The 24,906-nt window shown below is 32.4% G+C and overlaps 1 protein-coding gene across 3 annotated transcripts in view; it reads right to left on the reverse strand.

Annotated features, from left to right (window-relative positions):
* Nucleotides 1-214: 214 nt before the first annotated feature.
* TBC1D23 (TBC1 domain family member 23) overlaps nucleotides 215-24,906 on the reverse strand; it is a 51,111-nt gene continuing 26,419 nt past the window's right edge. Inside the window, exons 8-19 of one of the 3 annotated variants that reach the window (XM_064496045.1) lie at nucleotides 24,429-24,532; nucleotides 22,568-22,690; nucleotides 21,182-21,274; nucleotides 18,883-19,053; nucleotides 16,732-16,774; nucleotides 14,072-14,181; nucleotides 11,084-11,223; nucleotides 9,785-9,829; nucleotides 6,593-6,681; nucleotides 4,286-4,421; nucleotides 2,733-2,888; nucleotides 215-1,862 (exon numbers count right to left, since the gene is read on the reverse strand). In XM_064496045.1, the coding sequence (XP_064352115.1) occupies nucleotides 1,781-1,862; nucleotides 2,733-2,888; nucleotides 4,286-4,421; nucleotides 6,593-6,681; nucleotides 9,785-9,829; nucleotides 11,084-11,223; nucleotides 14,072-14,181; nucleotides 16,732-16,774; nucleotides 18,883-19,053; nucleotides 21,182-21,274; nucleotides 22,568-22,690; nucleotides 24,429-24,532 (1,292 nt within the window). In that variant the 3' untranslated portion in view covers nucleotides 215-1,780. Of the gene's footprint in view, nucleotides 1,863-2,732; nucleotides 2,928-4,285; nucleotides 4,422-6,592; nucleotides 6,682-9,784; nucleotides 9,830-11,083; nucleotides 11,224-14,071; nucleotides 14,182-16,731; nucleotides 16,775-18,882; nucleotides 19,054-21,181; nucleotides 21,275-22,567; nucleotides 22,691-24,428; nucleotides 24,533-24,906 lie in introns of all 3 variants that reach the window. The other 2 variants (XM_010978471.3, XM_010978472.3) reach the window with 2 other exon arrangements.

A 24,906-nucleotide genomic window follows, 5' to 3' on the forward strand; every position in this document is an offset into this window, starting at 1 on the left:
AGAATTTAATGTCATTAGTTTTAAACTATCTCTTTCTCCCTCCCCATCTAGGTGAACTGAAATAGGAATCTAATTCTTTCAAATTTGAAATCTGAACATCTAAATTCCACTGAAAGGACAGCCCTCAATTTTCTAATTTTGTGGTATCTATAGAGATTTACAAATAAGGGCAAAGGGAGAAAGAGAAAGAGAGACACTGTCATTAAGAACAAAGTTTTGAGTAAACTGTACTGGTTTATTTACAACTGTAATTTATAAACAGTAACACAAACATCTTTACATTAATATTATGAAAAAAGTCCCAAGGCTGAAATGGGCAAAAAAAAACGAGACTTCAGACATTTCTAAAAGGGGCGCCAGAAAAAGGAAAATGCAATACAGCAGCTATGGGGAGAGTTGTAAGTATCTAGTACTGTACCAGGTGCAGTTCCAAGCAGATGTCTTCAACCACTCAAATAAACGGGATTGATTTATTTACTTATTAGAATGCCTAGGCTGCCTTTTATTCACTTGATTTCCATTAAGTAAACTAAAATAAATGGCTGTAAACAGGGTATATCTAAATATTTCTCCCATCAATCCTTAGAGATAATCCATTACATTTTAGGACGTGTAATGATGTGAGGACCTGCTATTTCTCAAACAGAAAACAAGCAGTCATTCCATGGCCCCAAACATGTTCTGGGATTTCTCTCACCAAATGTGTCTAATATGGACCCCAATGAATTAAACTGAGAAAGCTGCAAAATAAAGCAGACCATTTTTCAGTTTTGTCATATTAAGAGAAAAAAATAGTTTCAAACCATTGGAACTTTAGTAAGAGAAGACAAAGACCAAAGAAGAGAAAGAAATTTCAGAAAATGATGATAAAAACTGTAGCTTATACGGTTCTCTGATTAGTTGGCTTTTCTTTAAGTGGGTATTAGTGTGGTCACAGCCTATTGAGGATAAATCCATGTGTGCTCAACACCTGTTCTGAAATATCCTAAAGCAAATATTCCACTTGTAGTAAAGATCAATGACATTTTAAAAGATACAATTCTGTCCCCCGAATGTTAATTTTAACCTTAACATGCCTATCTACTTATTACAATGCTTTTAACTGCTCCCTAGAAACCATTAGGATGAAGTTTAGTAGCTGAAGCACTCAGTGTTCAAATTACTAGCTAATGGTGGAAAGATGATTTAGAAACTGATGTTTCAACATTTCACTAGCTGGTCTGCATTTGAGTTGGCTGAAATCTTCATCTATTTCATTAAAAAGATTTCACTCTTTTTAAGAACAGAAACAGCAAGCTAGTCATTAATCTATGTAATACTTTTTTGTTTCTGATACCATTCAATGAGTATAACTAACGGTTAGCATTTAAAGGGTCTCTTCAACTAATTCTATCACTAATTTTCAGTGAAGACATTGCAAATATGTATGTGTATGGTTGTTTTTAAATCTGAAAGTGATGTATGTTCCCTTAAAACAGCTCTTCAAAACAGAACTGCAATCTGCACCCTTAGTTCATAAGGGTACAGGGTCAATTACTTTAAAGTCATTTAATAAGTGATCTTTATAAGAAATTATTTTACAAAACCAAAAATGCAAAGAAAATTAAAAAAAAATTTTTTAACTGTCCAGAGATTGATTACAGTAATTTATACTTTCTCAGATCTGCTATGCAAGCGCCCCCATAAACAAATGAAATTCTCCGGTTAGTATTCAGTCGGGAAAATACGTCCATATTTCTCTTGGTTGCCTTAATTTCTTTTGAAATAATTTTCCTTTATATTAACTTTCCAAAGCATCCAAAACTTTCATGATCTGTTGTTTTATGGCTTTGGTAGCATCTCCTGCATTTGGAATCAAATACCTATGGGGGGAAAAATAGATATCAATATAGTGTCTTCTGAAAAAAAAAATATAGTGTTTTCTGTTCAGGACTCGGTTTAGATGTCATTTCCAATGGGAAGCTTTCCCTGACCTACAAAGCCAGCAGACATGCCCTCCTATGCACTCCCCATCACTTCCTTTAACATATACTCAAAAGTATATACTCATATATTTTGAAAGAAAGAAAATCTAAATGTAAAAGCAAGGTGAATTTTCATATTGCGTAGAGCAAGGTAGAATGAACCGCAGATCAGGAGTCAGGAGAGCCATATTCGGTTCTAGCACAAGCTACCTGTGAAGATCTGGAAGTCATTTAAGCCCTGTGGGCTTCGCATTTTTACTAGAAGTTTAAGATGGTTTATTTTCAACAGCAGTGTGGTCTATAGCCCTTGTGTCAGTCTGTGAACTGTCTGTCACTGGTCCACAATGAGATAAGGAGAAGCTCGTACCAGGCTATAAATTAACTACACCATGCGGCACACTGCTTAGTTCACTGATACTTTTTCAAAATAAGAATTTTTTGATGAAGGAAAATAAAAGCAATGACTTATACTCTAAGAAAAGCTTCCTATTTAATTGCAAACCAGCATTTAGTGCAGCACTGGTGTAGATTATTCCTAAAGGCCCTTCTGTCAAAAAGTTTGTGAACTTAGCTATGGCACTTACTGAAATCATGTCTAATGGCTAAAACAGATGACTACGGATCTGGAAGAAAAAGACAGCGAGAATACTAACAAAAGTGGTTGAAGTATCCTATTTCACCATCCATTCCCCAAAACAGAGAAATGAACTGTGGTTAATAATGAACTAATTCAGTAATTCAGATAATATCATCCTAAGAAAACCTTACCTTTCGATTGCCAAGATTTCTATTCCTGAAGCGCTGCTGTTTCCATACTTGAAGGTAATCAGCTCAGGATGTTTTTTTTTGGATGTAATTTTAACTACAGAATTTAGTGCTTGTCGAGACTGTATATAAGCCAGTCCTTTCCGTGAAAGAATCTCCCTTAAACAATACATATGTGTTGCAGTAACCAACAGATGACTTGACAGGGAAAAAGGCATTAAAAAAATAAAAAGAATTTTAAAGAAATGTCATTCAAAACAGCTGTTTTGATTATAAACAGTCCTGATTATTAAAAATGTTCAACTCCAGATGAAATTACTTTTGAGTTAAAAAGTAGCGGTAAAGGGTCACCTATAAACAAATAGGCTACTTAATAAAAGCTTTTAATTTTCTTTAGTTGTATGCAAACTTAGTGTTTTATTAACAGAAACCCTTGTAACTGTTTGTTACATTTTAATATATGTTTATTTATGTTTAACAGTTTATATTTTATATAATAAAAACTATAATACAATTAAAATCATTAAAATAATAGATTTTTAGAATATTTTATATGGGATATGGGATAGCTACCTTTCAGACTTTTAACAGTATGGTCTATATTCATAAACTATCCTCATTCAACAAACCACTGCATATATTTAATATCAAAGACCACTAACCAATACTTGGGCTGTCTTACATATTTAATAATATTATATAACTGGATCTAAAAGGCAAAATAGGGATAGAATTATCAACACACACATCCTACCTTGTGTCTCAGCTCACTTTTAATACAGTGATATTACTCACATATTTTTACATAATACACTATGACAAATATCAGAAACCCAGAATGTGGGACATTCTGCAGAACAACTGGCCTAGACTCCAAGGATTCATTCACCATGAAAAAAGGCAGAAGTGGTGGTGAGGGGAGCAGTACTGTTGTACACTGGATGAGACTAAAAGATCTAAAGGCAAATGCAATGTGTGAATTGGGACTGGATGCTGGATCAGGAAGAGAAAAGCGCTATAAAAGATACTTTGGGGACACTCTGAAAAATGTGAGTGTGGTCTGTATGTTGAATGATGTTCATTTTTAAGGTTTTTAAAGACGTAATAATGCTACTGGAGTTGTGGAGGCTAATGTTCATATTCTTGGAAGATTTATGCTGAAGCATTCAGCGGTAAAGCGTCACATCTGTAAGCTTCTTATGAATGGTTTGACAAAAGGGAAGCATATGTGTATGTGTGTATGTGTGTATGTGTATATATACATATATACATTAATAGAGAGATGGGGTAGTGTGAAAAAATGTTAAAAGACAGTGAATCTAGGAGAGGCTTATAAAGATGTTCAATGTACTACTTCTTCACCTTTTTTGTCTAAATTTTTCAAAGTAAAAAAATTACATAAGAATATTTTTTAAATCAAGACATAAAATACATGTTGACAGAGGGAAATTGTATCTTATTGTATTCGGATAAATAAAATTTCTTCTGCTTTAACTTTTGTAACATTACTTCCCTAAATTCAGTTTTACTTCTGAAGAAGGTATTTTAAAAAGTACCTAGGAAACATGTGTCCACTTTCTTTCACTTCTTTACAAGGAAAATGATGCTTAACGTCCGGCTTGTTTATCCAAGTCTGAATGTTTACAATCTCTTTTCTATCATCATCTGACATTGAAGAACTGTCAATTTCATCTACAAAGAATAAATTTAAGATGTTAAAAGTGGATACCACCAACTTTAAAAATGATACATTTTTTAATAGCCTGAAAAAAATTTCAGCAGTATTTTAAACATATGGGTTGAGAAAAAAACAATCAATTCTAACCCAGCTACCATATTTCCTTATGCCACTGGTACTAATATCAAAATATACTGTGAAACATCACTGTATATGGTAAGAAATTCAAGTGAAAATACTGATAATATACTTTTCAAATATTAAATTATCTGAGGAATTTCAACTTTTTTTATTTATATAACATAACTCTAATCTATGATAGTCTGAGGAGAGATGGCAGAATTGTCCAATAATAAAATCAGCACCCATCTTGAAGGCAAAGATGGTAGAATTCTTTTTCTCTTGCTGTTTTTTTATTGACATACAGTTGATTTACAAAATTATATTAGTTCCAGATGTACAACATAGTGAACCAATATTTTTATAGATTATACTCCATCTGCAGAGTTGCTGGTTTCTGATTTTAAGGAAAACAAGCAAAAAAATCTATCCTGAGAAAAATAAGTAAAAATCTATTTAGCAGGGTTTTTTTGTGAGAGAAATATAAGAGATTCTGTTTCATTTTTCTAATTTAAGAAACGGCAATTACATTCTCTAGAGTTAATAATTACAGATGTTCTTCTCTTTGCTTTTAAAGAAATCAAAATATAAAGAGACATATTTTTAAAAAAGGATATTTCATACATCTATCTCTTCACTTCCAGCTTAAATAAAAAAGTGAAGCCCTCATGTATCTTTGCCCAATCATACTCCCCTTCCTTCTCCACTAAGAAACAGTGACTATCCAAATTTGGTGTCACATCTTTACTTTTAACCATATGTGAATATCCTTAAATAATACACAGTAGTGTTTTGTACTTTAACTAAAATTAATACAAATAGTAGACTGTTCAGTTGTATTCTTCTGCAACTGCTACCATACTCCCAACACTGTAAAATTTATCCCTGTTGATACACATAGCTCTAGCTTCCTCATTTTCATTACTGTGCAATTTCCATAGTGTATGTATCTGTGTATATATACATATATATGTAAATACACCATAATTTATTCATCCATTTGCCTCTCCCCTTTGTTAATGGGATAACAAATATTTAGGGAGAGCTAGAGACTGATAGATATCAAGAAGATGGCAAAAGAGAGGCAGGAAAAAGGAGAAAAAGAAACAAATTAGAAATAACACACAGAAAATTCCATTTTCCTCAAAGCAAGTTTTCAGGAAGGTGATTCTGTAATATTTATTAAAAAGTCAAATGTGATTCCCTCTAATCTGTTAATCTTACTGTTACTAATTTACTCTCTGGTTATGCTTGCAAAAGTTCACCTAGACATGGGCATAAAAATATTTGAAACAGAAAAAAAACTGGAAAACTACCAGTGTCAATTGGGAGGAGATTGATTTAATTATGGTATGTTCCATTTGTATAACAGAAGGAATTGTGGAGGTATACGAGCTGAAATGGAAAATATGCAACATGTATTACTAAGTGGAAAAAGCAAGATGAAAATTAGAAGTATTTTTTTCTTACTTTTTACTTTTATATACTATTTTATTCTTTCTAACTCAATACACATTAATATTAATTATGATTACCAAAGTAATAAGTTATTTTTAAAAATAGAAAGACAGTAACAGAGGGTAACAAATTTCCCTGGCACAATATCGCCATCTTGTGGCCATTTAGGATGCTGCCACCAGTTTCAAAAGGCTCTTTTCAGATGTCTCAATTTTGCAATTTCCTGAACTTCAGTTCCACAACTCTCAATCTCCTACGTGGATGGATCAAAGGGATTAGACCCAATACCATGGATTTAAATACTATTTCTACACTGATAATCCCCAGATTATCACCAGCTTACGCATCTCTCTCTCCTCAGCTAAAGACTCCTGTAATCAACCGCCTACTCAGCATTTCTATTTGGGGTTGAACTGGGCATAATTTAAGATGTCTAAAACCAAACTCTTAATAGAAAAACCACAGACTCTGCAACTCCTCTATCAAATCTCATTACGTCTTCTTTTTTTTTTTTTTTAAAAGCAGTGTTCAGCTAGTGCCAGGATGATCTCTATGCTCACTCCTGGTGCCTGAGGAAAGCAGTCTACAGGTAAGTGTATCACTACACCTGTGTCGTATTCCTCTTCATCCCCAATGCTGAAAACAGGCTTCACACCGCGATAAGGCTTGCCCATTCTGTCACTGCTGCTCACATGCCTATATTCAAAGAATTTTAGGAGGGAAATCATCACAGTTAAGTTATCGAAGAGTACAAGTATCATTTGAATATTAAAACAATACAAATGTTCTTTGTCCCCCCACATACCCAGTTTTAGGATAGCTATGTTAAGGAAATTGAAACAAGATAAGGAAATTATGTTAGCAAAAGTGGAATAAGGTCTTGGTAGGTGGCATGCTTTCAAATCTGTAAAAATTAAATTTTAAACAATTTTAATATTCATATTAAAACCAATGCATTGGGAAGTTACTTAACACCGCTGTGCTTCTGTGTCCTTATCTGTAAAATGGTGGTAATATCTACCCTCCCTAGTGACTGTGAAAGTTAAATCAGCTAATATTTTGTAAAGTTCTTATAACAATGCCTGGCACACAGCAAGTACTACATACATGTTTGTTAGGCCAAATAGATTATGAACCCAAATACTCAAATTCCAGTAGCAACGTTTAAGGCTTCTCATATGGGTGCAAATGTCTTAAGGTCTTTCCTCCTATATTTTATTACTATTACTTTTGTTTTAATAGAAACTAAGATGCTACTTCTTTTACATAAGTAAATCATGAAAACGAATCTGCCTTTCATCTTCGAGTGGCAGAAACATAAACAACATGTAAAGTCAAATTTAATTAGTTCTGCAGGAAGTATGACCTCCCTCTTTTCAACATAAAAATTTGTACCTCATTACTTTTCATGTAATCTCAAATAAACCAGGAAGTGAAATTAAAATATTTCAACAAAATACTACGTTTTTTGGAGACAGAGTATTATATATCTGTAGGATAAGGTTGAGGTTATCTATGACGAAGGAAAACTGTGGCTTTTTTTTTCCTTGTCATGTAACATGAGATAGTTCAATGTGGAAAAAAATCAAGTTGTGTGTCTTAGTCTTGGAATTCAATTTTTCCAGAAAACAGGGATCAAACCTGTATTTTAAATAATTTTTTTTTCTCAGTGATAATCAAGGTATAATTTTATCATTGTTCCAAAGTAATTTCTCAACAAATGTATTATGAAATTTAACACCCTTTTGACAAGTAATTTTAGATGATAATTACTGTTTCAGGAAACACTGAGAATATAAACTACAACATTTTTATGCTGAGATGTTCATCATAGTGTTTTTTAAAATTTCTTAACACATACCATCAATAAAAATGATATCATGACGTAATTTTGTTAAGACGCTTAAAATCTTTACTTCTCCCAAAACAACATTCCTCAATAGAAAACCAAAGTTGAGTGTATAACCAAATTATAAGTTAGATTAATCAATACACTGCTTACAGTTTAAGTTAAAATCATAAAATCATTTGATTTGATGTTAAAGCATATCTAAAGTAAAATTATCCCAGAAATCATCACACTATGCTCATTAAAGGTAGAAAATGAAAGAAATTCAAATACCTATGAAACTCAGATTCATCTTTCTTACCAAAAGGCAAAGAGACAAAGAAAATACAGCTTTATGTAAAAATACATTAGTGCCATCTAGATTATAAAATTGTATGAGATTAAGTTATTGGTTCTCATCTGATATTAAATGCTATAATATAGAAAGTAACAAAGATAATGTGCACAGTAAATGCCTGAACCAGAATGCAAGTATGAATAAAGTGACAATCAAAAAAAAGAAAAGAAAAAACAAGCTATTTATTACTGATGTCGATTTATAATACAATGCAGTTTCTATAAACAAGATTACTAAAGGTTACTAAGAAAGTTCTTAAAAGACTGTCAAAAAATGAAATTCAATGGCTGGACTTTTTTAAAAAGCAGTATATTTACACTTTTTTTTAGCCAAAGTAACAACAAAAACATCTACAAAATAGTTTGACTAGATTTTAGCTTTATTTACTGAGCTCAAAAAGAAACCCAATTTGTTCTAAATCTTTGCTAAATTCTATTTTCAAAATAGATACAGCTGCCTGTGCACCAGAAAAGATAATCTGAGTTTTTTTTTTAAAGTTAAGCATTTGGGATAAAACTTGGGAGTTAAATAAAATTAGACTAATCCAATGGACCTGTAACATGAAAAAACAGAGGATTCACAAATAGATTATAATTTTAAAAGAAGCAATTTCCTTTAAAATTTTAAGATTATAACAGAAGCTCTGTAATTGGCATCGTGCAGGAGCAGTCACAGTAAATGAAAACTTTTATTGGTAAAAACGCTACTTCTAGTCACTGAAAATATTGTAATGACTTGCCAAAAAAGTCAACTCTATTACTCCAAAGTTTAACTTACATTAAAAGTATGACTAGAATTTCTTTTAAAATGTTTATAGGTATTGCTATAATTGATACTCTAATTCAAACTGCAGAAAAATCATGAGCATAAAAACTATAAAGTCATAAAGTTCTTTTGTTTATCCTAATTAAAGATCCAGTAGATTTTTTAACTTTAAACCTTTGGAGTCTAATGACAAATAACCCTATCTTATTTGCGGCAGAGAAGAGATGGATTATATATTAACAGGTCCACCACGGCCTAATTTCTTTCAAGGAAAAGTAAAGGTAGAGACCTTGAACTGTAATTATTTGGAACTGACTTATACAATGATAACCCACCAACTTAAATACATGCATCTTATTAAGAAAAATCTAAAGATACTATAAAATTACATAATGTATATGAAATAAAAAATTTGAACCAAACTGTGCCTTTCTTCAGGTGCTATAATTTTCTTTATTGTTAGGGCATGTGACAGAAGCAAATGATCTGTCTCCAAAGCTAATACCCTGCCAACTCTGAGACTGCATATTTTCTTTGTTTCATCTTCCTCTGCCTCAGAAAAAAAAAAAAAAAAAATGCGGATTTCAATGAAGTTCTTGGGTTTGAATGTACTTATGCAGCAAGGAAAAAAATTAAAATGATCCAGCAAAAAAGCAAAAAGAAAAACAGATCAATCAGCATCACATACTCCTAAAGGCGGAATGAGAAAAGTTTAGCATTTGAAACAGCTGCATGAAATTTTAGCCAAGACAGGATGAGGCTTATAGACAGCATGAGGCTTATAGACAGCATGAGGCATGCTAAAGGAAAGGATGGTCCAGGAAAGCTGCTCTAATTCATTGGCTTACCGCTCAGTACATGTTCTGTCTGGCCAAGGAAGATTGAAAGACATTCTATAGCAAATTGAGGCAGAGGACAGAACAAAATGATGATTATTAAAAATGCAACAGCTTTAAAACAAAAGTATAGTATAATCAGTTTTTCTAACCCAGAGTTTATATTAAAAAGAAAATGTTTTGATCATCCCAAGTACAAAGAAAAGTGGGGAAAAAAAAGTTTCAAGTGATTCTTTAATACAGTCTTTCTAACTTAGAATTATCACTAGTTCATTTTAAAATAAAATCTTAAGTGTTCATGCTACAAAATGTAGCAATAATAGTACCCTAATTCAGAATGCACTAAAATTATTTTTTTTTAATTAGGCTTTTGAAAGCAGATATAGTTTTAATGAGCAAAGAAAATCTTTCAGGCTTGATAAAACACTTTAACATTATCAGTTGTCCATTTTAGACAAGGTACAATTTTTTGGATTAGTGAAAATAACCTACCTCTTTTCTATTTACTAGATGGAAAAAAATATACCTCTGTATGCATATTACTATAAAGTAAAAATAATACATTCTTGATATTCAGTTCTTAAAGTCAAATATTTCAACTTTCCAAGGGTACTGCAATTAAGACATGAGAGTGAAATTGAATACTATTATAACACATTTCCAAGATCAGGCTTGCTCAGAAACAAATTCTGTGCTGGAATTATTAGGTTAGCTTTGAACTCTAAGAACAATTCCAGAAAGAAACAATGTAACAGACATTCTTAAACTTGCTTATCCTTTGTTAGCTGGGTACTTCATTTGTAATTCATGGGAAAATAGGGGTCACAAAAGGCTGTGAACATAATTCTATGAAGATCTGAATTCTTAAACTTAAGAAAATGGGTTTCTGCTTTATTTAGTATGACCAAATTTTCCAGGTTTTAAATTGCTGAAGCAGAGGAAGAGGGTCCTGCTATGAGGTACTGCACTTAGTAGATGATTCCCAATCTTTTGATACATGGGAAGCAGCTACTGTATCAAGTGTGATACACATAATAGCACTGGAATATTTTTTCTAATGAATGGCATGAAGGAGCAGAATTATTACTCGCTTTCTATTCTGAGCAGTGGGAGAAGAGAGGGGAATCTTTACACTCAAATTTTACAGCAATAAAGAACATCTCTGATTATAATGAAAACTGGAATCATCTAATAAAAATGTAATTTACAATCCTTTTCTAGAACACATTCTATTCAACTAACATTTCCTATAAGATACTTTTCATTAATTTTAATTACTCATCACAGATTCATACCATATAGGCAACTCACCGGTCCACAGGAGTTGATGTATTCTCAATAAAACTGATAACTTTTTCCCTGACATTAACGGATTTTGTCTTCAAAGCAACAGTCATTTTATTTACTAGTGATTTCATTCCTCTATCACTTGAACCATTAGAAGATTCACCCTGAAAAAAAAAAAAAAAGTACTTAATTAACTGCTCTTCAAATGATTAGCAGACACACTACTGCTAAAGGACACACTACTACTACGCACTGAATTGTGCTCCCCCAACCAAGTTCTTATGTTACAGTCCTAGTTCCCAGCATACCTCAGAAAGTGACTGTATGTGGAGACAGAGCCTTTAAAGAGTAAATTAAGGTTAAATGAGGTCATATAGGCAGGCCCTATCCAATATGACTGATGTCCTTATAGGAAAAGGGGGATTCACATGCAGGGAAAAAAGACCATGTGCCGACACGTCAGGAAGGCGGTCATCTGCAAGCCAGAGAGGCTCCGGAGAAACTAAACCTGCCAACCATTTGATCCCAGACCTCTAGCCTCCAAAACTATGAGGAAATAAACTTCTGTTGTCTAACCCATCTAGCTGGTTGTATTTTGTGATGGCAACCCGAGCAGACTGATGCACTGGGTGAAACCATTTTAGGAATGGAAGGTGGAAATGAAAAATGAGGATATGAATTGTCATTTCAGGAGCCTGAAATTACCTACTTTATTCATTAAGAAATAAACTTATTGACCTTTTCTTAACTCAGATTACTCTATAAAAATAAGAAAAAGCATAATCAGAGTATCATTCATATAGCTAAATTTTTAAACATTCATTTCTTGTAAATTTTTGTTGTTTAAAACATTTTTACTTAGGCCTTTAATTTCCCTACATACCAAGTGTAACAGGTGTGAGTATAATTCTTTAATTGTATGTAACTGCTCCTTATACTCTACAGGGCAAGCTGGCAGTAAATGGCCACAGTTTAAAAACGAACCTATCTTTTTGCCCATTATTCCTCTTCAAAATTTATGGGATGGAAAAACAGAAAGTATCCTAGGATTTAAGAGCTATTTGATGGAAAACTATGCTGATATTAAAAAAAAAAAGCATGCTTTTTTTAAAAAAAGCATTTTCAAATGCTAAAAAATGCTCATATGTTCAGAGGCAGAAAATAAGGCAGAAAATAAAACTGTATGTACACTCTGATCACTACTTTTAAAATAAAATGCTACAAAACACAGATTTGAAAAAAATATTCAAAATATGAAGTTGTTATCTGTGGTAGAGTTACAATTAACTTTATTTTCATAAACTTTTCATATTTACATGATATTACAATGAACATGTATTATTTTTATTTTTAAAAGAAATAAATTATTAACTAAATAACACAAAAATAATGTTTCTACTTCCATATTCAAATTCAAAACCAAATTAAACTGCCTGTGGAAATTCTTTGGTACTTTCGAATGTAACACAACTTTAAGACAGTTTCTTTTAATAGCCTCAATCACTGTTTTTCAAATCTGAAGACAAAAACTCCAATAGAAAGACTATCAAATGCTGTGGGTGGGAATATAAATAGAATGTTTTTTGCAGAGCAATTTGACAATAATGCAGAATTCTAAGGATTTTGATATATAATCTTTTGATCAAGTTATTTCACTTCTAGGACAAAATAATCATGTCACATGCAAATATATTATTACAAAAATTAATTGTAGTAGTGTTTATAATAGAAAAAGACTGGAAGCAATGTAAATATTCAACAATACGGGACTAACTGAACAAAGTATAAATAGCCATACTATTTAGTTGTTCAAAATGAAATAGCAACTATTAAGTAAGTGGTGATCTCATACAAAAAGCCCTTATACCTAGAGGATCAAGCTGAAAATCTAAATCTCAGAGAAGTCTTATCTGCTGATAGTCTGACAATAATTTGCTTTGACTTACACGGCTGAAGATAAACCTCAGTTAATCATCTGATGAGTTACATTTTTATAGTAACTGCTACACTATATGTGACAGGTAGTACACTTTACATTTACTTACACACTTAATCCTCATTTCAGTCTTATGAGGAAGACTGTTATTATCATCTCTACTGCACATATGTAGAAACCAGAGCGGAAAAGATCTTGCTGGTTGATCACGAAGTAAGTAAGTGTGGACACAAAACCTGAATACCCAGGTAAGTCAGACTGGTAAGCCCAAGCTTGTACTGCAGACCCTGTACTGGAATTTTCCTTGTATTTCTAATTTAAAGAATTATCATTAGGTAGATGAGGACTATTACTTGTTAAGAAAATGATTTAATGACACTTAATTCAAACGACATGAAGTACTAAAAATGCACAGAAGACTTATTGCCCAAATATTTCCAAAGTAGGACAGAATGGATTTACCCACTAGAGCAAAACCCTGCAGTAATGTACATCTCAATAACTAAAAATCAAATATAAAGAGATTGGCAATTAGTTCTTGTCTTCCTCTGCCTGGCCCTTCCTCAATTATGGGTGGACTGAAGTCCTACTCACGGTGTCTGTGGTGGGGAGGAGGGATAACAGATAAGGTATTCAGGAGATGTGACCATGAACCTCAGCATCCTCTGCGCCCAAACTAATTGGGAGAGTCCCAGAACCAGCTCACTTTAGAGTCCTAGCTAGTCATAGGATTCAGAATTATCCCCATGATATTCATGATATTTGAGCTGGAGTAGATATTTGGACTAGATATGATATGATATTTAAACTGGAGTAGAAAATTGTCACTAGGTCATACCAAGATGCAGCTGAACAGGGAGAAACCTGAATTCAGCATGTGGACCACCAGAACTCCTGGCTAGTTTAGCAGTGAAGGCCTGTTCCCATCATTTCTTTAACCTCACAATAATATGACTCCTCACGGTATGTGTTTGAAATATTTTGACCCCATTTCTGTTATGGTGGGTATTTAGTTGTTAATCACCTTTTCTGGGCATTTATTCAAATCTGGTGACATAGTCTACATGTACACTTACATCAACAGAAGAATTGATACTGCTCCTCGAGCCTGAGGTACTAGCAATCCAATGGCCATATCCATTTTCTGGTCCATCCACATTAATGTCTGCCAGGTGCTGCTGCAGTGCTTAAAGAGAAACAGGAAGAAGAAAAAAAAATCCTGACATACCAACCCCCTTTGGAAAGACTCATTACTGGAGAAGAATAATAAACATGTCATAGCTGAATGAAAAAGGATTCAAAGGCATAATCACGAGTATTTCTTTTAGCGCCGCTATAAAGGAGTAAAAGACCCCAGGCTACAAAATGTCTCCCTTTTCCTTCCTTCTGAAGCCCTCTCTGCACACACAAAACGTTTCTTAATTGACCTGAAGGGTGACAATAATTGTATACATAGGCTTAATGTTTTCCTCTTGGGAAGACAGTCTTTCAGGTGTTAATAAAAAATCTTAGCAGTATTTTTATGTCAAAGGATTAATAGAAAATCTAAGGTGGCTTTTGTTTATCCAAAGGAAACATCAGTTAATCCTTCTCATAATAAAGAAGTAGTCTTAGGCATTAACTGCTATGGAAAGGGAGGTTATTCTTGAAAAAGAAATACTTCATAGTTTAGAAAAAACTTCCCAAACCCAGACTATATATACTAATAAAAAATGCTTTTCAGACACTTTTGAAAACAAGCTTAATAACCAAGTTTCATATCATGTTGTCACAGAATTCCTAATAAATAACACTGGGCCTTAGGCCAATACTTGCTTAACATTAGTGCCTATTCAAATAACCCCTTCTGTAGATCACTCTGGGTATGAGCCTCAAAGGTAGTTAGTTACCTGGCCATGATATACAGAGATATTAATTCTTACTAATATCAACAAAGACCAAGATGAAATAGGCCCTAACCTATGAAAAATCCTAAATTATAACATAAGAAGATATTAAGTTAAAACTTAATCTTACAAGACTCTCATGATTCAAACTCAAGATTCTATTCCCTCCAACAAATATTAATTTAATTTTATTATTAATTTTCCTAGTAGTTACAGTTCAGTATTTATATCTTTTCCTAATGTAAGATAGGTTCTTTATCTTTTAACTGAACTATACTTCACATAGTTGTACATTTAAAGTGTATAAAATGTTGATTTGATATTTATATTATTGTATTATGATTTTTATTGTAGCAATAGTTGCACCTCTGTCATGTCACATAATTACCATTTCTTTTTTTGTGGTGGGAATAATTAATATCTAGTCTCTGCAAGTCTGCTGATTATAATACAATATTATTGTCTATAATCACTATACTGTGCATTTAGTACTCCAGGGCTTATTTGTCTACTAGATGCAACTTCTATCCCTATATAACATCATTTGTAAAAAAAGACAGTCTCTCTTTTTCAGTCTTATTACCCTGACCTAATCCTTCATAGATCCTTAAATGTTTGCTGGCAGAGACTGTCAATATTTTACTACCCTAAATTACCAGATATTATCTGCAGATTTGAAAACATCAGCTTATTCGTATTATTCCATTCAGTCAACACTTTATAAGCAGCTAATACTTTCAAGAAGTTTAAAAATAAAATGAAAACAAAACAAAACAAAAAAGCAAATAGTACAAAGGGTATACAATGTAAAGTATTCCTCTTACTCTTGTTCCCAGTCCTATCTATTTCTTCTTCTTCACAAAAACAAGTCATGTGGGCAGTTTTTCACCCATCTTTACAAAAAAAATTTTTTTATAAATACAAGCTAATTAAACACATCCATTTAAAAAGTTCTCCAAATAGTAGGCAGATTCCTTAAAAAACTAAAAATAGAGTTACCATATAATCCAGCAATCCCATTCCTGGGCACACATCCAGAGGAAACTCTAATTCAAAAATACACATGTATCCTAATATTCACAGCAGTACTATATACAATAGCCAAGACATGGAAGCAATCTAAGTGTCCATCAAGAGATGACTGGATAAAGAAGATATGGTATGTATATGAAATAGACTATTACTCAGCCATAAAAAGGAATGAAATGATGCCATTTGCAGCAACATGGACCTAGAGATTATCATACTAAGTGAAGTCAGACAGAGAAAGACAAATGTCATATGGTATCATTTATATGTGGAATCTAAAAAGAAAAAAAAAAGATACAAATGAACTTATTTACAAAATAGAAACAGACTCACAGACATAGAAAACAAATATATAGTTACCAAAGGAGAAAGGAGGGATGAGGATAAATTAGGACAGACACAAACTACAATATATAAAATAGATAAACAACAAGGTTCTAATGTATTGCACAGGGAACTACATTCAATATCTTATAAAAACCTATAATGGAAAAGAATATGAAAAAGAATACAAACACACACACAAAGCTGAACGACTGTGCTATACACCAGAAACTAACACATTATAAATCAACTGAACTTGAATAAAAAAATAAAATAAAGTGTAAAATAGTCTTCCACTAAATATTCACTCATTGCAATTGTCTATTATGTTTGTCTGTTATCTGTATATCCTACTGGCCTTGCCTTTTTGGAAAATAGTGGATGATTGAACAGAATATGTACCCATTAACTAATTTGGTCACTCCAAATCAGCTCCAGTGATAATATAATTTCCTCTCAAAAGTGGAGGCAAAGGGACGAATAAATTTAAACCTTACCCATAAATCCTCCACTGGCAATGCTCACATATTCTTTGTTTTTCTGAAATGGAAAATAAAATTCAAATTATTCCAATATGCAACTGAATTAAAACTTCTGACAGTTCTATAAGCATTAACAGGTACAATTTAAGGTTATATTCTAAATTTCTGTTTTTTCCTTTCCTTTGACATTTTGGACTTCAGCGCAGAGAGGTATATACATTTATCCTGTGTATTGTAAGGTCTGGTGGTTGGGTGGGAAGGAGACAACTTCATGGCTACCAATAAGGCTGTAATTTTATACATATTATAGTTCCCATAGTGCAATAAAAAGTCAAACCAAAATCAGTTAAATTGTAATTTTAGATATAACTAGAATGGTTTTTAAAAGTTTTCAAAAATACTTCAGGTTCTTTATAAAAAAGAAATATAAAAGCAAATAATACAGCTAATTATAAGGAAGAAATCACAGAATGTTAACATTTTACAAACTACTAAAAATTAATGAATCTAAGCAATGATAAACACACACAAAAAGACTGGGCAGTATTTACCTCTAAGGAAGTACACGCCACCCAGGACTTCCTATTCCCCTAAAAGTATTCTGATCAAGTCTCTAAATCTAATTACCAGCTTATAGGAAATACCAGGGACAGGACATGATAAACAACATGTGAATGCAATCAGCAAAATCCAGATTGTGAGAAATTCTACAAGACAAAGTAACCAGTTTTTTCCAAGAAGTATATGTAAGGGGAAGGTATAGCTCAAGTGGTAGAGCATATGCTTAGCATGCACAAGGTCCTGGGTTCAATCCCCAGTACCTCCTTTAAAAATAAATAAACCTAATTACCTCCCCTCCCTACTAAAATAAAATAAGTAAATAAAAAAAATTTTTTTAATGTATATGTAAGAAAAAAATTAAGAGAGGAAACCTATAAATTAAAAAAGACTTAAAGATAACAAATGAAATCTCCTGGTTTAGATCTTGAGAAAATCAAGGAAACTCAAACACCAGTTGATTATCATAATAAAGTGTAACAGTGATAATGTGGTTATATCTTCTATAGAGTTCAATTCTCCCGACTTCAGGGTTTATTTGAAACTTCCCATGATAAAAATTGGGGGGAAAATTTCTAAAACCACATCAAGAACTTGAATTATTAAAAAAAAGTTCACAGTATTCCAAATTCTTGCCATCTGACACCCCTCACAATATATGGTTTGTACCAGAGAATTCTTAGAATAGGCCAATTAAATTTATAAGTAAAATGAGTTTGAGTTCCTATTTTTGTATTTTGTTATTCTGTATAAATTTCTAAAACCTTTCTTCCAGTAAGGCATAAAATTATTTTATAATCCCTCCCTCAAATACTCTGTTCCTTCTCTGAGTTTGTCTTTCAAGGACTGTCCTTTAGACTAACTTTCTCAAACCCAATTCCCCGTAAAAAGGACACAAATTGAGTGGCTTGTGTAACACCATGCCTACTGTCTTCCTGACTCCATTGTTCAGGGTCACACATAATGAGGACTTTATAAACTACCAAAGAATGCCTAATAAACAACTAATCTTTAATAAAGAGCGATCATTAAATGAAGCTTTGTAGAGAAGGTAAAGTGACAGATTGCATAAAATCACTAATACAAATAAGTTGTGCTAAAGACAATCTTCAAACACAAAAAGGAGGTGGCTATATCGTGAATATGTATATATGTATATTTATTTGATTTCAAAGTGAAGATATTAAAATGAATTATATAGCTACTGTAAAAAGTATGAGGGCACGAACAGACAGAGAATAATGTGACAGAATAATCCAGAAGTAGACCCTGATGCAAGGAATTCAGTACATTAAAGAGGTGGCATTTCAAATAGACAGCACAACTGGCTAGCTATTTGGGAAAAAAAATCTTTTCGATTCCTACCCCATTTCTTACATAAAACTAAATTCCAGATGGTTCAAGACTTAAACATAAAAAAGAATGAATCATAAAAGCATGCAAGAAAATCTGGGGGAGAAGACCTTTCCTGGCATGACACAAAACCAAAAAGGTGTTTAAAAAAATAGACAAATTTGACAATGTAGACAACAGCACAAAATTACCTATGAGAATTTCTTAAAGGTGACAGCAATAACCAAGCAAAACTGGAATAATCTGTCGGCATACCTGTAAAAAGTGTGCCAGGACCATGTTCATATACATGTCTTCTTCCTCTCTGCCACTGCCCATGAAACAGAGGTGCTCCCCACTGGCAATGGAGCCGGACTCTATGGACTGCTTCTGGGCTTCCAGCAAGGATTTTACTGACTGTGCAAACTCGGATGGATTCTGGAGCATCTAGACCATTAAAAAAATGTTTTTTAAGGTGTTTCCTATACATTTGGAAAACCTGAAATTTTTTTCCAGGGGGAAAAAAATATTTAAATTGCTTCTATGAAAATGAAGGAAAAAAAAAAGGTGCTTATAAATAAATCCCCAGGGTAAGAGAAAAGAAATGAGTATAAATGTACCTTTAATACACTAGAAAACAAAAGTTAAAAATGTACATAAAGATTAAATTATACAAAGAAAATACTTTACTAGAAAAAAAAATTGTTTTGCTGTTAGTTTCCTAAATAAGCTTCAGTGTCTTTAGGTATCATGACAAGAAAAGTTAAACAATGGGTAGAAGAGCCCACGGCAAAAACAATACATCAAAACAAGCTATATTGTTAGTTTCCACTTATATGGCAAACCATGTATTTCTTAGAGGACAGTCAGAAATAGCAGGAGCCATTTATTTATCAGCACTACCCCAGGTACTAGAGATAACAAAGGAAAGAATTTCTTACCCCCAAGAAAACAAGTATGCCAATAAATACAAAAATCTGTTTAAAATGGTCATAAAAAGCATAGTGAAAATCCAATAGAAAAATGGATTTGTAATTTGTAAAAAAAAAAAAATTGTAAAAGAATATATATAAATTAACAGCACACTTGAAAAAAGATGCTCAACATCACTAGGAATGACCACTGTTTTTCACCCATCATTCCTGTAAAATAAAAAAATTGAGGGGGAAGGTATAATTCAAGTGGTAGAGCACATGCTTAGCATGCATGAGGTCCTGGGTTCAATTTCCAGTACCTCCTCTAAAAAATAAATAAATAAATAAATAAACCTAATTACCTCTTCCCCTCCCCCCAAAATAAAATAAATAAAAATTTTTTTAATTGGTAATGTCCAATAATGCTGATGGTATGAAAAAAGCATTCTCACTTACAGTTGTAAAGTATAAGCTGATTTCAGCCTTTTAAAAGGGCAATACGGCAGTATCTAGTAACATTCTATATGCCCACACCCCTCAATCCAACAATTCTACTTTTAGGACTCTATTTTACAGAAACGTTTGTACAAGTCCATAAAATATGTATAAGGATGTTAACTACAGCATTGTTTTATTACAAGAAAACTGAAAACATTTCAAATGTACATCAATCAGGCAATAAACTATGGCATATCTGTACCATGGACCACTATACAGTCATTAAAAAGAATGTACTTAAATGAAAAGATCTCTAAGAAATGGTTAAGTGAAAATGCAAGTGAACTGTTAAGTAAAAAATTCAAAAGAAAAAAAAGTGAATAAGAAATATGTAAATACATATTAAAGGTCTGGAAGATTAAACAAGCTGATAGTAATTATTAACTCTGGAGATATTCTTTGTTTAAGAAAAATCAAGTATTGAAAAAAATTTGACAATGAATATATATATGTTCATGTGTAACTGAAAAATTGTGCTGAACACTGGCATTTGACACAACGTTGTAAAATGATTATAAATCAAAAAAATGTTTAAAAAAAAAGAAAAAAAGAAAAATCAAGTATTCATGAATCACTTGAATAAATTTTTAAAATTAGCATAGAAAAAGGACCGGAACAGCTTAAATGATGTCAGTTTCAGCTCTACCAAATGCTCTAAGCATCTCTGGCAATATTTAATTATCTACTTCATCTAATCCTTTAATTAAAGTGACCCTAGGACAGCAATTTTAATAACTGAGCACCCATACGTCAGATACTACCTCATAAATACTAGTTTATTATATGCATAAGTACTCATGATGAAAGAGAAGGGTTAGAATAATCACCCAATCATAAGAGGAGCTAATATTCACAGAGTACTTACTAGGTGCAAGGCACTAAATGTGCCATCAGGTAGCTCACAGTAAGAAGGTTAGAATTTACTGACATAACAATGGTAAAGCAACAGTAAGTCCTAGTTAACAGTGTTTTCATGTACCCTTTATGATGTCAAAAGGGTGTTCTGGGTGAAAAGCAACACTTTAATATGGGCAGAGACTCTCTCCTTAAGCAGAAAGAAAAACCTCCCCAATCCAGTACATGTATATTTATTTATGGGCTAAAGAAAAAAAATCCACTCTTCTCTTACTTTCTAAAAACTTTTAATCAGCATTTATACCAACCAGATCTGAATCTAAGTGGAAAGCAGTTGATAAATGCCCAGCATTGTACTGTTCTGCAGGACGGCAATCCACCACAAAGAACCGGACTCCTTCCTAAAAGGGAAACAATATTTGACATGATAGAATTTGCCACGAGGGTCACATTTTACACCATATAATCTAAACAATTAACCAAGGGAAGAAGAACACATATAATTAGGAAGACCCACATAATACAGCTGTAAGAAAACAACCTCACATATAATTAGGAAGACCTACATAATACAGATGTAAGAAAATAACCTCAAGATCTTAATAACTGTATTCATTTTAAAGAGTTAAAGCATTTTGTATATACTGTTCTTTATTAGAAAGTCTTAAAATATGTAGAAGGAGAATGTTAGTCTGAGCTATAAAACCAATTATACTGGAATTTAATAATTTAATGCATATAATGTTAAACATTTTAAAAAACACTATGTAATTATAATAAACACAGCTTTAGATACAATTCCTATTTCTGCAAATAAGCCCACAAACACATCAACAATTTAATTCACACAAGGATTAAATGTCTTTAGGGGTGAGAGGACATTCTTCAATGCCAATCTGAACTGAAGATGTTCACGTGGGTCTCTTTAAACTGGATTACATGTTTTGATTTATTTTTTAATAATAGTTCTAATAAAAGCATGTGAAATGCTTGTTTTAACTACTGTAAAAGGCCTGCCTTTCCACAACCATTCCTCTTCTCTCCATCTTCAAAATACATCTTACCTTCCAAATGCACATACGTAGTTAACTATCACATTGTTAGCAATAAAGAACGTATGTTGAAAAAACTGGCTCATGAGATTTTCATGAAGACAGCAATAGATAGAAAATTATGATATATTCTCAATCCTCCTTTGTAACATGCCTTTGGCATTAAACCATGTAATTAAATTAGCTACGTAAGTACCAGGAATTTAACTGTTAAAAATTCACCCTTTAAGTACTTCATACAACATTCAGTTGCTAAAATATAAAAAAGGGAAGATGGGTATAGCTCAGTAGTAGACCACATGCTTAGCATGCATGAGGGCCTGGTTTCTATCCCCAGTACCTCCATTAAAAAAATAATAATAATAATAATAATAATAAAATACATATATAAAGAAAGATTTGGCAATTAACAAAAACTGGTGTCAAAAATAATTGTTGACAACTAAAATAACACACAAGCTAACAGTTTAAAAATGAGCATCTGGACAGAAGATTTAACATGTTACTCATTCAAAAAAAGCAAAACAGCCTCATTGTTATAGTAAATTAATTTTGCAAGAATCAACAAACAGGGAGAAAATGTTGATTCCTCGCATTTAAAGGGGACAGTCCTCTGACAAACAGCAGGGTTTTTTAACTTACCCCTTGAAGCTGATTTGCTTGAAGGATCTCTGACACCGAGATGGCCAGACAAAGAGCCTGACTCAGATCTGCGTCGTCATCCTTAATTCCCAACAAAGTACTACCAAATAGATGGTGATTATCCTGTGTAAAGAGGAGTTTTTAAAACATTACGAAAAAAAAAATAAAATCAAACTTTCTTCCTAAAACTATTCTTAATAGACCAAGATAAAAAGTAAAATAATTATATAATATCTTTGAGTCATGTGATTTTCAAAACTTATCATCTCAAATCTTATAGGCTAAAAGCTACAGAGAGACTACATATAAAGTAGAGTTCACACAAAATGAAAGACTAAGCAGATAAAAAAAGACAAATATTATATATCACTTATATGTGGAATCTAAAAAAAGATACAAATTTTATTTACAAACCAGAAATAGACTCACAGACACAGAAAACGAACTATGGTTACCAAAGGGGAAGGGGAGGAGGGATAAATTAGGAGTTTGAGATTAACAGATACACACTATTATGTATAAAAATGGATAAGCAATTAGAACCTACTATATAGCACAGGGAACTATATTCAACTTCTTATAATAAGCTATAATGGAAAAGAACTGAAAACACGTGTGTGTATATATATGTGTATGTATATCTGAATCTCTTTCCTATACACCTGAAATTAACATTGCAAATCAACTACACTTCATAAAAAATAAAAAAAGAAAGACTACAGAAAAACCCCACATTTTACATAGCTTTTTTTTTAATACTATTACCTATATTTAAATACTAAATTTTTAAATGGTTACTCAAACTTTCTATATTTTAACATAATAAAAACAAAAACATGGCATTAATTGTATAATATACTGCTAAAGACTGCTCTAATTAGCAAATGCCAGTGCAGATTATTTACCATGTCTGAAGAATAAAAGCTATTTCTCTTAAAAGACTGAAGAAAAAAAAAGGATAAGATTTCTTTTTCATCCAGTATCATAGTCACTATCCTATCATCTAACTCCATCTAATTTAGTCAACATTTTGGGGAACTGAGGTGATCTACATAAGGAAATTATTAAAATAGCTGAAATTAGTTCCAGAAATAAATCTCTTTTGTAATTAATTAGTTTTGAGGGAAATGTTCTTAAAAGTTTTCTCTTATCTGCCTTCTGAACACACTATACTGAACATATTTTAACTTATTTTAATGTTTCAGAGACATAACTTCCAACTAGCAATTATTATGGTACAACATCTTGAACAGAAAAGACAGTCATGCTCTCATGAGCACCTGAGGTCACATACCGTTTATAAATGTAAGTCTGTGCCTCCTGCACTATTAGCTTTTGCTTCTTCAAGTTTTACTTTCTAGGAGTTCACACCACTCAGGCTTTTAATCTGGTGTCCTTTCTCTTGAAAGTACCTGTCTGATCTGAGGAAGGTTCTAGGTCTCAGTGGAGCTAAGTGACCCTTCTTTGTTTAAAAGATGGGTCCATGTCATTAAGGTTGTGCAAAGCTGAACTTCAGATAAAGCAGGTATAATTATACACCCTTCATCAGATTTTTGTAATATAATTTTTAAAGTCAAGAAAGCATTAATTTAAGAAATACCTCACAGTCAATTTTCTCATGATTGATCAGAAATAATAATCAGAGTAGAGGTAAAAGGGTTCCTAGTGTATTTGTATACTATCTTTTTAAATGTCTGTTTCTCCATTAGGGAGAGTATTTACAGTGAAAAAAATCACACAAAACTGTAACACATGAAAAGAATGACAACCTAGAGTATTTTACCTGATGTGGATACAACATAAACAATAAAACAATGCACAAGATGTGAAATACTGAAGTAGGTCATTTCTGGTTTCATACCTTCCTAAATGAAGCTGGTGTTTTACTGCAGTAATACTGAGCCAGAGAGAAAAGGTCTTCTATATCTTCTAGATTCAAACTGGATGGAGTATTTTCCAAGAACTCTACAATCATAAACATATTATAATATAAAAATTTTTACCTGTGAATAATGAACATTATTTACATATCAAAGTTGGAATATCTTCAACATTATAACTATCTAAATGGAATCTCAACAGTGATGCACCGAAAACTCCTTGGGGAGAAGTGGATTCCCCCAAAAGGAGCTGAAACTGCTAACGCAATTCTGTTGTTAGTGAATGGTGGTGTCGGGCAATCAAATCATATTCATTAGCCTTGACTGGAAGATTGTGGTTTATTTAACAAACACATATTAAATGTCAGGCCCCTGGAAATAAAAAATGACAAGAAATGGTTCCTGACTTATGGAACTCTGTCTTGTTTGAGAAATACAAAGATAAAACAATATAAAGTA

This window comes from Camelus dromedarius, chromosome 2 (genome assembly GCF_036321535.1).
Source record: "Camelus dromedarius isolate mCamDro1 chromosome 2, mCamDro1.pat, whole genome shotgun sequence".
Classification (NCBI taxonomy): domain Eukaryota; kingdom Metazoa; phylum Chordata; class Mammalia; order Artiodactyla; family Camelidae; genus Camelus; species Camelus dromedarius.